Raw genomic sequence first — 14,441 nt, forward strand, 5'->3', positions numbered from 1 at the left:
ATAGGTTACAGCCGCTGTACCATGGGAGAGAGCAGGCACAAAACTGCTAAAGTATAACTGCTAGCTTGCTCCTTGGCATGGCTCTGACCTGTGCCAATCTGCACAACGCCCGGGGGTTGTTCAGGATATAGGATGGTTCAAGGACTGCCACTGCAAAACATATGATTCATGCTGTCCTAATTTGGGAGGAAAAAGAAAGTTTAGCTGCACAGCCACAGGCTATGCTATGTTATTTGCCTTTTTGAAAAGCCCAATAATATTGTCTGTCTGGTTTTAAATACATTAATTCCTTTCATTTCCAGAAAGTACAATGATATTTATATGGAGCACTTTAAAGCTTCCAGTAATAGGTGGTCATAAAACATTTAGGTATTGCTGGGAAATGGGAACAAACCAGTGTGTGGGAATGGTTCCTTATGAAATGATTTACACTTTGGTTTTATATTGTAGTCCTTGGAAGTGCATTGGGAATGCATTACATATATCTGTCTCCCTCCCTTTAGGTCACTCTGACAGCTTGGAAAAAACTAATAAAGGCATGTTCTTTGTGTTAGTTATTATGGCTGCATTTTTTAAGAAATAAATCCACTTCCCTGCGGTCCCTACATTGCTTACATCATATAGCTCATCAGATGGGCCTCTCCCTCCATTCACTAAACTGTTTGTTTACTCTATGCTGTATATTTGGGGAATAATTGGTAACTAGCAGGCTGAACAACTTTTTGTGTGTGTGTGTGTGTGGACTTACATTTTTGTGATCATCCTCTAAACCTCTTTGGGATTTTTCAGGAATTCCTACCATATTCATTATTACGTGGACAGTGACAAGGATCATCTTAGAGGACACTGGGTAAGTGTGTCGGGGAGAGAAAGCTTAAAGCCTTCAACTGTGCCAGTACAATCCTTGCCTTGGATATGGTGGTGTTCACACAAAGGCAGTTTGCTGTTCTGAAGGGGATGAGCACAGGACTGAAATTTCAGATATGGCAATAAAGGGACAGGTGTTTAGGAGCTCTTCATCATGCTGTTTATGCTTACTGTTTATTTGAAAAACTCTAAGGGCAGGAGAGGACAGGAAATAGGTTATGACTAACATTACCCCTTGAGACCCACATTTAGCACTGCCTGCTTTGGAAGTCAAAATAACACTTAAAATGGCAGTGGGGGGTCCTTGGGTTCAGTGCTGCAATACAGTGCAAGTAAGATGCTGGGCATTCTAATTTGCTAACTAGCAACTCAAAAGATTGAAATCTAGATAACTTTGGGTATATCTAAGTTACATTCCCAGAAGTGAAGCAATCTGATGTAAACATATGTAAGATGCATGTAGTCAGGTAAAACTATTGCTAACTAGAGCTACGCCTGGCTCCTGGCATGGAAAGGGGAACTGAGATAAGAATTTTGTAGGAAGATCAGACTTGCTGCTCCTGCTGGCCCCAGGGAGTGGTAGAGCATTCCTAGCTAGTGGGACAAACAGTTTTCAGAGTCTTTTTTTTCAACCTGACTAATATTTTTCAATCAATTCTGTAATTAAACTGAAAAATCATGTCCTACATAATTTCTAAGTTTTCTTTGCAAGACCACTAACATGTAAACCGAAGGCTAACTACTTTTTCCTTTGTCATTATGATCACAGTTAGAGGAACTCTGAAGGGTATTGCCCTTGCTTAAGATTAATCTTTCAGAGCACTTATTCTCAGAGTATTTGGACCAAAAGTGCTGAGCCCACAGTAAACCCAAATTTTCAGTTTTTCAGACAAGTTTCAGGTTCAGTTTCCCATTTTCCTAAACCAATTCTAGCCCGTGTGTAACCTAAATATCCCACAAGGAATTATGTCATTTCAGTCGTATCTGTCAGTTGCTTTAGATCTTCCTGCTACCCAGAGGCTGGTGCTTATTGGAGAAACTAAGCGCTTATTGGAAAAGTGTCCTTACACAAAGTGAAACTAAGCTTGGTTTCCCTAAAGGCCAATGTCTTCCATGATGTCTAATTACAGTCTAGTGTGCCTGATGTTTTAGCTGATTTGAATATGCATATTAGAACTAGGGAAGTAAAATTAAAAGCAGAAAAAGATTGAATGCCAAATTCGAGGCTAGAATTTGAGGTATTATTTTAGTGTGCTTTGACTTGTATATAAGAAATACTTCTCCTCATAGGTCTTGCTTGCCAGATGATATTAATGTCAACATCATTTTCCCTCTTTTTTTTTTTATAGTTGCTGGGATACAAATGAGCATGGTGGTCCCTGGTGGGTTATACGAATACCAATTTTAATTTCTATTATAGTAAGTAAACTTTGAAGCATGAATTATAGATCAGTTCAGCATTGTGCAGTGCACATAGCCATTATTCTTTACTGCTAGTTACAGATAGGCAAGAATTCTGTTTTAATGAAAAGAAATTGCACTGTAGGAGAAATGTTAAACAGATGCCAAGGCCATTAAAATTTGTTGCCTTCAAAATTTATCTGCCTCCTATTAAATGAGCAGTTGGTTTTGTTTGTATGTTGTTCTTTCTTTCTTTAACATCTTTCCTGTTTATGAGCCTGGGGGAAGCAAGAATCTAATTACACTTTTCAATGAATTGCAGATTTGATTTCTGCGTGTAAATAGATAGCCCTGCAATTGAGACTCTGATATTATTGCAGCTATAAAAATCTATGGCTGTGTATATCTTTCTTTAATTGGTAGCCTACTGAAATATATATTGAACATGAATTATTTGCAAAAGAATACCATTTGAGAATGTTTCATGGGGCTTTTCCTGTGTGGAACTCATTAGAATTACTGAAGTAGCATAATAAAATTCTGGTTCACTGTGATGATTGTGTAATTAACTTTGGGCATAATATACTATGGTTATGTGTCCATTTCTGAAAACAGTCACAATGCAAATTAATACATTTCAGATACACTTGCTTTATTTTTAACATTTTAGTCAGAAAAATTAGGGCATTATTAGATTGCACAAGATTTCAAGAGTCCACATGATGCTTGGGCTTGCCTTTCAATCTGTGCCTGCTGAAAATCATTCTGAGAGAACTTCTTATCATCTTCATCAGAGTGAATTATACAGCGTTTAAAGAGAAAGCAGAGTGTGAAATGACATAAGGTAAGGACTCACAGAAAAGATGTTTTATGATACGAAGAAGTGGACACGCAACAGAACTACAGCATAAAGAGAATATGTGTACCTCAAAGGAGCTGGAGAATGGGGGATGGTCCAGAGTGAAAAAATATGCTGAAAGATAAAAGCAAAACAAACCACCTGGTGTTTACAGAAAGATGAAATTCTGTTGTCTGGATGTTCAATTTAAACACCCACCTTGTAGACAGCTGAGACTTCATGTGCCAGAAAGCAGAGCTTCTCCAAAGAAGTCCTAGACCTGGAAATGGAAGTTATCCAAGTGCTCATTGGCATACTTTGATTGCACCTGGATCTTAGCAAAGACTGGGAAATGGTTGTGAGTTAAGAAAATGGAGTACTGGTCAGTCAGCAAGTATATCATAAAACACAGAATCACTGTTTGAAGCAAAGGAGCAGTCGTTCTCCTTTTTTTTTTTAATGGTTCTGTTACTAATTTGATACAAAGTGATTGTAAGACACAGGGAACCATTTTGCAAATGACCTTTTTTGGCTTGCCAGGTGCATATGTTTAGGATCTGCTGCCTCCTTCCAGATATGTTTCTTCTCTTAAACAACACATTTTAGGGATGTAAGCAACTAAAGGTGGCCAAGTGATTCTGCAGTGTGTATTGTGTGAAGCCACTTACTTCTCCAATTAGATGATTCTTCAGCTGTTTGATCAACTACATTTTGCATTTGGGAAGTTAAGCTGTGAAACGAGTTATAAAAGCAGTGATACCCACCCTCTCCTGCTGGATAAGTAACGTATCTTGTTGGAGCATCGAGCTACCAGCACATTCATTGTGGCAGCTACGATGCTATGCAAACTTACTACTGTGCAAAGTAGAGCGTGCATACACAGAGCAAGAGGAGCTGATGAAATGTCATGTAAAATTGGTAATTGATGAGTGAAAACCACTACATCCATGAGAACATAATTTTCAATATACATGCACCATGATAAGCCTCAACATTTCCTGTTAACTTCTAGAAAAAATAGAATTTGAAGATTCAAATCTTTGAGTAATGAGGTCAATGCTGCCTGCCATTCAACAAAGAAAATAGAGCATTGCAAGTTCTTTGGATAGGTCTTGTGAGAGAGTTATGATATTTCTCAATAAAGTATGGTGTACTTACATCATACTCACACAGTGCCTTCAGTCTGCTTGAGAATGTAGGAAGACTGGAAGACTCACAGAGATTGGTGACAAGGATGACCAGCAATAACAAATGGCTTCAGTAGTAGGAAGGACATCTGTGTAAGTACCAAATGAGGTGAACACAGGAAAACTCTGAAAGAAGCTGAATTTCAGGAAAATAAAGGAGAGCAGAACACATAAGCTGAGAACTCTCACTGACTGTCTTATGTAGTGGCACGAAGGAAGCCCAGAGTATGGCTGATATTGAAAATCTTTAAGAGGAGGAGGAGGTGTGAAGAAAAGAAGAGTAGAAGAGTCTGATTGTGAGAATGTTGCCATGAATATGCTTTTGAAAGACAGAGGAAATCAAGCAAAGGTTTTGAGGAGCAATGGTTTAACTGCATTAGATTTAGCAGGAAGTCTGCTCAGTCTTCATGCCGTATTCACTCTCTTCCATTGAGTTCTGTGTTAACTCCAAACTTTTTCACTGCTTAGAAGATTATACTTTCTATAAGGTTATTATCCAACAGTAAACAGTATTGTGAGAGTAAGTTCTGAAGTCACTTCTCAAAATGGGAATGGCTTCAGTTAATTCAGTGTGTCAGAAACATTCCCTGGCATCTCCTTCTGACAATTTTGGCTTGAGAAAAGTTATTTGGCAGGCTTCCACACTTCATGCTGTACAAATTTCAGAGTTATTTAATTGGGGGTGACTATTCCAAAGAGTTAATGTGGTGTTACCCATATTCCCTATTTAGCAGATGTCTCCACAGCTGCCTTCTCCATACTTCCACTTGCATAAACTGCTCTCAGTTGGGAAGGAGTGGTGTTCAGGTGGAGACAGTACTTCTGTCACATCAAAGTAACAGAAATGTTCATCTTGTTATCTCACATTGCAGGTAGTGTAAGGAACTGAACAGCAAGAAAGAAACAACATGAAGACAGTTTAAATGATACATGCTCAGGCAACATGTTTAGACTCAAAAACTTATTGTCAGAAGAAGTCAACCAGTAGAAACGAGTACCAGCAGCATCTTGCTGTTACTCCACTAAAGAGGCATCATTTGTCATCACTTTCTTGCAGTTTCTCTGCATTCACATTAGTTTCTCATGTTCCTGTTCTTGGATGTTCATTGAACAGTATACATACTCTGGTTTATTTAAAGACATTATGCCCAAACAATTTTATGGGACTGAAAAGCTACAATACTAAAAGTAAAATTCCAGGGCAGTACTTGTTTCATATTTTATTGAAACATGCTATTCTAAATCAGATATATACTTTAAAGGATTTTAACAAATGATCAATTCAATAATAATCTTAGAGAAATTCATTTGCTCCACTGTAGTAAGTCAGTGGCAGTTGCCACCTTTAGATCTTAATACCCAGTTTCAGCTGGCTGGATTTACAAGTTCAGTAGTGCCAAGGAGTGTTACAAACTCCAGACAAGAATGTATGGTTTTCATTAACCCAAGATTGTGCTTAAAGATAGAAAGGTGTGTGTTTGAAAACAGACATAAAAGTAATACATGAATGTCAGTCACGAATGTCAGTCACCTGAGTGTAGTTTTGCAGGTGGTTTGATGCTTCAGAAACCAAATGAATGACAGTTTATTCTGTTACAGTAGAAACTAGGGGTGCCTGTGAAGAACAAGAAATTATTCTGCCAATCCCTTTGCAAATACAAACTAAAGATTTTTCCTTCTCCTATTTTGTGGCTGACAAATACACAATGAAATGGAAGCTGTCTCCTTGTCCACTAATACCGGCTTCAGTGCCTATGGCAAACTAAATGTGTATCCCTTGGTTTGTACACTCTGCTGTGGTAAGTCTGTAGTTACAGTCAGTAATAACAGGCTTCTGCCTGTTACTTTATAGGAGACTTGCATGAAGAAAAACTTCTAAGTCATCATCTGCCTGAAAAATGTATGTTAAATTCAGTAAAGGCCTATATTTTTTTTAACATTTCTTTTTTATTCTTCTTTTTTCAAAAATATTAGATATAATTTGCCTAATTTTTTACTTAATCCCTGTCAGTTTCTGTCACTTTCCTTCACCTGTCATTTCAAACAAAATATTAAATACAGAGAGGCATGTAGTTGCTATGATCATGGTTTATTTATTAACATCACAAATTGTACTGGGTATGTCAGAGAAGACACAGAAATTCATTGAACTTGGAAAAGCATACAGCCAAATTGTTAAGAATGGAAAAAGAAGAGTTACAGCAACACAGCAAGGCAGAGACTGAAGATTTATAGCCGTGAGGAAGGCACTCTGGTTGTGTACCCGACCTCCTGATTTTGGCCTTTCGGATGGCATTAGTTAAAAACAATAAAACGCTCATTTTCACAGTGATAGAAATTTTTCTCCAGGTTGATTTCATCTAAAATGTGTGCATTTCATGCAGCTGTTTATGTAGCTGTAGCTGTAGATTTTAGCTCACATTGTTGCCGTGAAGGTGTGGATTCCAAGTGTTCCCTCACTTTAGTACGGGCATGCTATATTTAGTGTGCAGTTTTCTAGACCGCGCCAAACAGTCTGACGCCAGAAGGGCTGGTGAACACAAGATGTCAAAAACCAAGGATGAAGAAATAATGGGAGTGAGACTTAGGATCTACTGAGTTTTATACTTCAATTGCTAGGTTGATCGGGGTCTGATCATAACTTTTTTTTATGCAAGTGCCTTTATATGAAATAATACTACTGTTCTATCTCAGAGGGCTGTCACAAGAATTAAAGTGCAAGGATTCAGTTCCTTCAGTGATAATGTCTGCATCACTACCCGAGACAGATACTTGTGAGAGGCCCTTTCTATGCTTGATTAGAGTGGACAGATCACCTGTGCAAAAATCTTCTCTTCCCCTAATTCAGACAGAAAATATTAAAAGTCAAGGCGAGAGGCAAGAGAGGGTCAAAACTGTGTATGGGACTCACATTTTCCTTTGGGCTTCCAGTCATGAATCCACATGATGATTTAGGACAATGCTTGATTACACCAAATCACATCCAATGTCCTATCCTGCTAGGAAGCCTGTCTTCAGCTGAGATTTTGGAAGGAGGGCATTTCTGACAACTGGCAGCTTCAGAGACTTTTGCCAGCCAGACTAGAACTGGTCGCCATGCAGAGGTGCGCTGGACGTAACAAACCTAGCGAGGTAGAAAACAGACAATAGGTTTTACAGTGTAGGGCTGGATGTGTTCTGGCAGGAGGTACACAGCACCCACTGCTGAGTTGATTTGTCTGACTTGATAAGCATTTCTTTGTGCTCCATACTGAGTGGAGAAGTCAGAAATCACCATTATATTTGTTTTCTTTGCAGGTGAATTTTATACTTTTCATTAGTATTATAAGAATTTTACTGCAGAAGTTAAGATCTCCAGATGTTGGAGGAAATGACCAGTCACAGTACAAGTGAGTCATATATTTAGATATTTAATATGCAGAACCAAAATAATGTCTGTAAGATTTCCTCTGCTGAAACCTGCTACCAACAATTGCTGTGATACCATAGTTACATTTAATTCAGAAGTACTTTTAGATATGGTTTAACAAAGATCTTATCACTATGCTGAAATAGAGTTGAACATAATTTTTTTTGTCAGACAGAAAACTCAATAAAAAATAATGCATTTCATAAAGAACAACAAGCTATTCTTGAATTTGAGTTTAATCCATGAATTAATATGCTGATACAAAAAATATGGGGAGTAATATCTTTCTTTTAATGTATAAATATTTCATTTCAACATAACAAAGGTTTCAAGATCAAAACACTTTGTGTCAACCTCCTTAAAAACATTTTCTTCTAATTTTTCATTTCTAAAATACTTTTTGTTGTAATATTTACATATATTTTAAGAACTGAAAGAAGTTATGTTGTTCCCAAAAAGTAAAAAATGATATATAAAGTTTTATGTTGATTTAAAATAGCATCTTCATTTTTCTAGAGGAAAACAAGTGTTTCTGATTTAGACAAACTTCATTTCTGTTTAGGCCTTCTTCTTCTGTGTTTTGGTTTGAACATCGAATCCTAACATCCATTGTTTCCACAGCTTTAGAATCAAGGAATGTTGGGGGCAACTTAAATACATTGCTAAAATTGGATTTGTTCTTTATTATATTGCCGTATCAGTTATTGTTTCTTGTAATAGCTGCTGAATACTGTAATCCAGAATCAAGGGTCTGTTGTAGTAGGTGTTATTTTAAAGCCCAGATATAGACACTGAGTTTGACACTTCAGGATGTTAATATGATATTTCAGTGACAAAAACTAGCACGAACACTGAAAATTCAGAACAATGCAAGTGGTCTTTGAACATGTGCTCCTGGATAACTCCTTTTGTTCATTTAAAAATTACTGAATTCCTGTCCTAAAAGCAGATAAAACATGGTGTGCTAAAGTAAAGCATATCTTTAAAGCCAAGAGAACTAGGACCTTCTGTCTTTTGTAAACAAGGTGACACATTTGATGCAAAAAGTGGAAAATTCTGATGTGCCACGGAAAAGGTGACACAACTAGATTGACATAAGGTTTTGCTTCATAGAGCTGCAAGGGTCTTTTTTTGTGTTTGCTGCTTGAATTAACTAAACAGGTAGGAGAACCAAACCAACCTGGGTGAAATTATGCAGTTGCCACATTATTATTTAGCACAATGACTGGCCTATGGGCAGGAAATCCCCTCAAGTTTACTTCTTGTGACAGGAACTTTTCTTAGTTTCCGTGTGGTATTTTATGTATTTTATGAGAATGAGGCATTCCCTTCCTATCAATCCCATCATTTTTCACAGCTTACTGTAGCGCTTCATAGTATAAAATGTTCATTAATAGCAACCTTTTCCTTCATTATTCAGCTCTGTGAATTCTTTGCTTTTAGCATTTGATTACCTGATTAAGTTTGGACTGGATGGTCTTTAGCCAATACCCATGGGAACAGTAGATTAACCTCCTCAAGAAATACCACATCTACAGAGCAAATTAAAGGTCTGGAAGGCTTGTTTTTCAAAATGCAAATGTATTTTCTAAAATACAGAGAAGAATAAAGCTATTTTGTCTGTCCTTTTCCTTCACTAAAATGTAAGTGCAGTATAGAGAAAGTAACATCTGCTAGACAAAAATTATTAAAACAAGCATGGAGTGAAAGTGAAATAGGAGTCTAAAATGAATAATACTCATGCAAGTCACCATTTTTCTTCCCTCCCTCTGTCCCACTTGCTTGTACCTGGTTCCATCCTTTTTGCTGCTGATTTTACTTCGGCAGTGGGTAAGGTTAAATTCAAATAAAATCAGTTTTCTGTTTCACTTGGGAAACCAGGAAATTTGCTGCCATCGTTATCTCCTGCAGTTGTAAATTAATTTCTTCTGCTAAGGAAATACTATTTGTCCAGTTTACTGGTATCACCTTTAGATATGAGTGGTTTACTATTCTTGAGAGACTTTGCTGTCAGAACTGATTATTTCCACATAAACAGATGCAGCTTCTGGGACATTATGAACAAAGGAAGGCCATGAAGACTGACACAGAAAAAATAAAACTGCTTGAAATACCTTGACTTTTCTGTTAAAATAGGTGAATTCACAACAGCATCCTTTCATTGTTGAATCAAGTTACATTCATCAAGACAGTGATGAATTATGGGACTCAACATTATCACTTCTTGAATTTTATCTGATACCAGACATCCATAATCATGCATGACTAGCCCTGTATAATATATAAAACTGATGTTATTAGAGTGAAATAAGTGACAGATAAGGGATAATTAGCAATTCATCATTTCAGTGGTTTCACAGGCAGTTTGTCAGAGCTGCTCTTCCTTAATAATTAAAATTTCTCCTTCCTTCACTTCAGTAGTGTCTTGTGCTAAAATGTAATTGACAACATTAAAAATTAGTTAATGGTATATGCTTAATACCATCAGTATAGTTATGAGATTTTAGTATTTGAGGGTGAATCTGAAATTGCTTATGAAAATCTCACAGTTGAAATTATGCTGGATTACATTTCCTAGGTACTGTTTGCATACTATGCATGTGCAATGTACAGGGTAACCATACAGTTGCAAATTTAAAGGAAATTAACATCAATTCATTTCAAAAGAGGGATTTTACCTTCCATACAAGAGGATCTGTCAGTGTGACTTTTCAGGAAGGCATTATTCCTTTCCACTCTGAAGCCTTTATGCCAGGGAAAAAATACCTTGAGAGATCTGATGGCAGCTCATGACACTTTGTCGAATGGGGTCCGGTGGAGTAAGACAGTAAGACCCCACCCTCAAACTGTGCCATGAAACCAGGATGGGAACTGGATGTGTGTCAAAGAGACACAGCAGTGGGCAGGTCCCACACCCTGCTGCTGTCCAGAGGGCAACTGGAAAAGGGTCTTTTGGTTTAGAGAGGCCATGCAGCCTTTTACCAGCTTTTGGAAGAATGCAACATCAGCAAGATCAAGTATTACATGGAATTGCACACCTTAATTTATGAGGTTACTATGTGCCTAATATCATAGCAAGACTGAAAGGAAAACAATTTGCAATAGATGTCTCTTGATAAGACTGTTTATAAATCTGAAGTCATATGATGTTTATGTAAATGACATTGCATCAGGTTCTTATCTTAGTAAAACAAGAGCTTATCATTAAACTCCAGCTTTTTCTCTTTTATTTACCCAGGAGACTTGCAAAATCCACATTGTTGCTTATTCCACTATTTGGAGTTCACTATACAGTGTTTGCTCTCTTTCCTGACCGCAGTTCCCATACTTATAAAATAATCTTTGAGTTGTGTTTGGGATCTTTTCAGGTAAATTTTAAAGTTTTTATTCAAAAGAAGTTTTATTGGCCTAGGTTGGTGCTGCCTACTAACTAAGGAATATTGTCTCTTTCCAGGGGTTGATTGTTGCAGTCCTGTATTGTTTTTTGAACAGTGAAGTAAGTCTCACCTTTCCTACTGAGGATGTTAAATATTGTTTTCAGCAAATGTATAAGTGCCCTTATAATTCCACTCTGAAACATGAAGCTATTTTAGAAGATGTTTGCATTCCTATTTATAAAATATATATGTGGCAGTTTCTATGCAACAGGAGAAATCAGTGTATTTGGGTGAAGAGTTAAGACCTGTTTGAAATCTAATACCTTGCAAACCAAGATGTTAGTAAGTGTGTCTTCTGTTACTTAATGTGATCTAATTCTAGCTCTGTTAGAAGCAATGTGGATTGTGCAAGTGAGGTGCAACAGGTCTCGAAATGTATCCAAAACTTGAAACACCATTTAGTAAGTATTTAGGGGTAATCTTCTGACAGAATCTAACCCCTAGAACAGCAGCAGATTTTCAGGAATGCTCAGCATGTAGCAGCTTTCCTAATCTCAACTGAAGAAGATGCAAGGAATTCCTTTTGATGTCAGCCATTTTTTCGAGGTAGAATATACATTAAACAGCATGCAGAGTCTGACAGGAGGAATCTGTCTGAAGAAGACACCTGCTTGCACAGGGAATTGACATTCAGGTCTCCTGAGTGCTATTCTGGTCTTTGATATTCATGAGATGCCTGATTTTGGGCTATCATTTGATTCTATGCTTTAAGTATGTGTGATTAATAGCTAGATACCAAAAGCTAATGTTGCAGCACAAGTGATACAAAACTGATTTTGAAAGAGGCCTTGGGGCATCTCCTTACAGACAGTGCAGACCCAGTCTTTGCCTCAGTTTTGTAATCTTTGTAAAAACTGATTTGATACTCTAGAGGGAAGGGATGCCATGCAGAGGGACCCTTGACAGGCTTTGAGGAGTGGGCCCATGCAAACCTCATGAGGTTCAACAAGGCGAAGTGCAAGGTCCTGCACCTGTGCTGGGGCAATCCCCAATACCAATACAGACTGGGGGATGAATGGATTGAGAGCAGCCCTGCAGAGAAGGACTTGGGGATACTAGGGGATGAAAAACCGGACATGAGCCGGCAACGTGTGCTTGCAGCTGAGAAAGCCAATTGTATCCTGCATCAAAAGATGCATGGCCACTAGGTCGAGAGAGGTGATTGTCCACAGTACAAGAGTGACATGGACCTGTTAGAGTGAGTCCACAGGAGGGCCACAAAAATTATCAGAGAGCTGGAACACCTCTCTTATGAAGACAGGCTGAGAGAGTTGGGATTGTTCAGCCTGTAGAAGAGAAGGCTCCAGGGACACCTTATAGCAGCCTTCCCGTACCTAAAAGGGACCTACAAGAAAGCTAGAGAGGGACTCTTTACAAGGGCATGTAGTGATGGGACAAGGGGAAATGGCTTTAAACTGAAAGACGGTAGATTTAGATTGCATGTAAGGAAGAAATTTTTTCTGTGAAGGTGGTGAGGCACTGAAAGAGGTTGCCCAGAGAGGTTGTGGATGCCCCATCCCTGGCAGTGTTCAAGGCCAGGTTGGATGGGGCTTTGAGCAACCTGGTCTAGTGGAAGGTGTCTCTGCCTGTGGCAGGGAAGTTGGACTAAATGGTCTTTAAAAGTCCCTACCAACCCAAACCATTCTATGACTCTATTCCTAGAGGTCCCCATCTGACAGCAAATAAATGCAGAAAAGTTCCTCACATAAAAGAACATTTTCAGCTCATCATCTGCATTTTGTTTTTAACACAGGTGCAAGGGGAGCTGAAAAGAAAATGGCGGAGTTTGTGCTGGAAGCAGACAGCAGGCAGAGATTATGGACTCCACAGCTCTTCGATTTCTCGAAATGGATCAGAAAGCATTTCTCATCTCCACCAGAATTCAAGGGCTCAGTCATTTATGCAGACAGAGACCACCATGATATAAATCAGCTAGGTTCCCCCAAAACATGAAAAACTGTGGGATATATCATTCATTATGCAGCTTGATGTGATATTTTATAAAATGTACAGTTTAGTGCTTTGCTTTTCTACATGTTGGTATTTGGGAAATTGGTTTGTGCAGCCAACCAGTTAGTAGCAGAAACACCTGCCCCGTGGATGCTTTCTGGGTTTTTTTAATGGTATTCATATTAATTCTGATGTTCTCTTGCTGTTTACTAGCTGTAACTATTCAAAAACTCATTTACTGTAATGGTCCCTTTACCCTCCGACAAGTCTACAAGATAGATGTATGGTATCCTGTTCAATGCAGACTGCTTTGGTACATATTGAAAAGGTTAAGATGGGAAGCAAGAAAATTTCTCACACTTTATTTATACTTAAGGAAACATTTCTTTCCTTAAGGATTAGGAAATTCTTTCCTAATTATGGAAAATAAAATAAAGAAATGTAAGGCTATAATTAACCGCACTGGGAGTTTAGTGTGCTAATCCAGGAAATCATTAACGTTATTTATACAGAGGGAAAAAACGTAGTACTTCTCAGCTCATTGTATACATTTCAAAGATTACTTTCTACACAGTTTGATCCCAATCCTGTTCTTCCTTTCAAAAGTGCCTGGTTTTATGTTTACGTGCAGAAAGTAGGGCTACCTTTGCACTCCATACAGAAAAGGCTGCTGTACTAGTTTTGATTAAAACAGCATTTGCCAGTAGTGCTATTGTAGTCACCAGTTATTCTCTTCTGTTTAAAATTAGAGATTTGTGTTGATCTTTTATTAAACAATTTTCTGAAGAGGTGCTTTTTTGCTAGAGCAGTCTGGCATAGGATAAACAGCCTTGGATAGCATATTACCCATAGAAAATATCATTTTTATATAATATTTTCATTGAAATATGTCTCTAGAACTACATAGTTGGCAGCTAAAACAAGGAATATTGCAATAAAGTTACAACTACCATTTAAGGAATAATGTAAATTCTTTTAACTTAATTCTATTCTGTAGCTATCATCTGAGCTGATTTAAAATTTACTCCTGACCATGACTCCAGCAAAAATAATTGGACAGAATCCCTAAAAATTACCATAAAAGGCATAAATAGAAGGAATTCTCAACAGCGCCAAGCCTCTTATGTAGAAACTTTGTAAAAAAAAAATGACATAGAACTGACAGATTCTTATAAATACACACAGAACATTTGCACTCTTTAAAAGAAATAAACCCAATGATGTTTACTTCCCATGTCATGTTTAATCATGTCCACTCTAAATAGCAAGTGGGAATAATATATATTTGCATGAGTACCTCTGATCCATAAAAGCAATTGCCCTGGTATTTCAGATAACAGATTGTATGGAGC

At 37.7% G+C, this 14,441-nt stretch overlaps 1 protein-coding gene across 1 annotated transcript in view; it reads left to right on the top strand.

Moving 5' to 3' along the window:
* The window catches only part of VIPR2 (vasoactive intestinal peptide receptor 2), a 58,720-nt gene extending 45,116 nt beyond the window's left edge, over window positions 1–13,604 (top strand). The window contains exons 8-13 of the mRNA XM_010585714.1: window positions 790–850; window positions 2,217–2,286; window positions 7,591–7,682; window positions 10,941–11,070; window positions 11,157–11,198; window positions 12,893–13,604. Coding sequence (XP_010584016.1) covers window positions 790–850; window positions 2,217–2,286; window positions 7,591–7,682; window positions 10,941–11,070; window positions 11,157–11,198; window positions 12,893–13,066 — 569 coding nt within the window. The 3' untranslated portion in view covers window positions 13,067–13,604. The remainder of the gene's footprint in view (window positions 1–789; window positions 851–2,216; window positions 2,287–7,590; window positions 7,683–10,940; window positions 11,071–11,156; window positions 11,199–12,892) is intronic.
* The last annotated feature ends 837 nt before the right edge of the window (window positions 13,605–14,441 follow it).

Source organism: Haliaeetus leucocephalus, unplaced genomic scaffold, assembly GCF_000737465.1.
Source record: "Haliaeetus leucocephalus isolate CR32 unplaced genomic scaffold, Haliaeetus_leucocephalus-4.0 Scaffold0, whole genome shotgun sequence".
In the NCBI taxonomy this organism is placed as follows: domain Eukaryota; kingdom Metazoa; phylum Chordata; class Aves; order Accipitriformes; family Accipitridae; genus Haliaeetus; species Haliaeetus leucocephalus.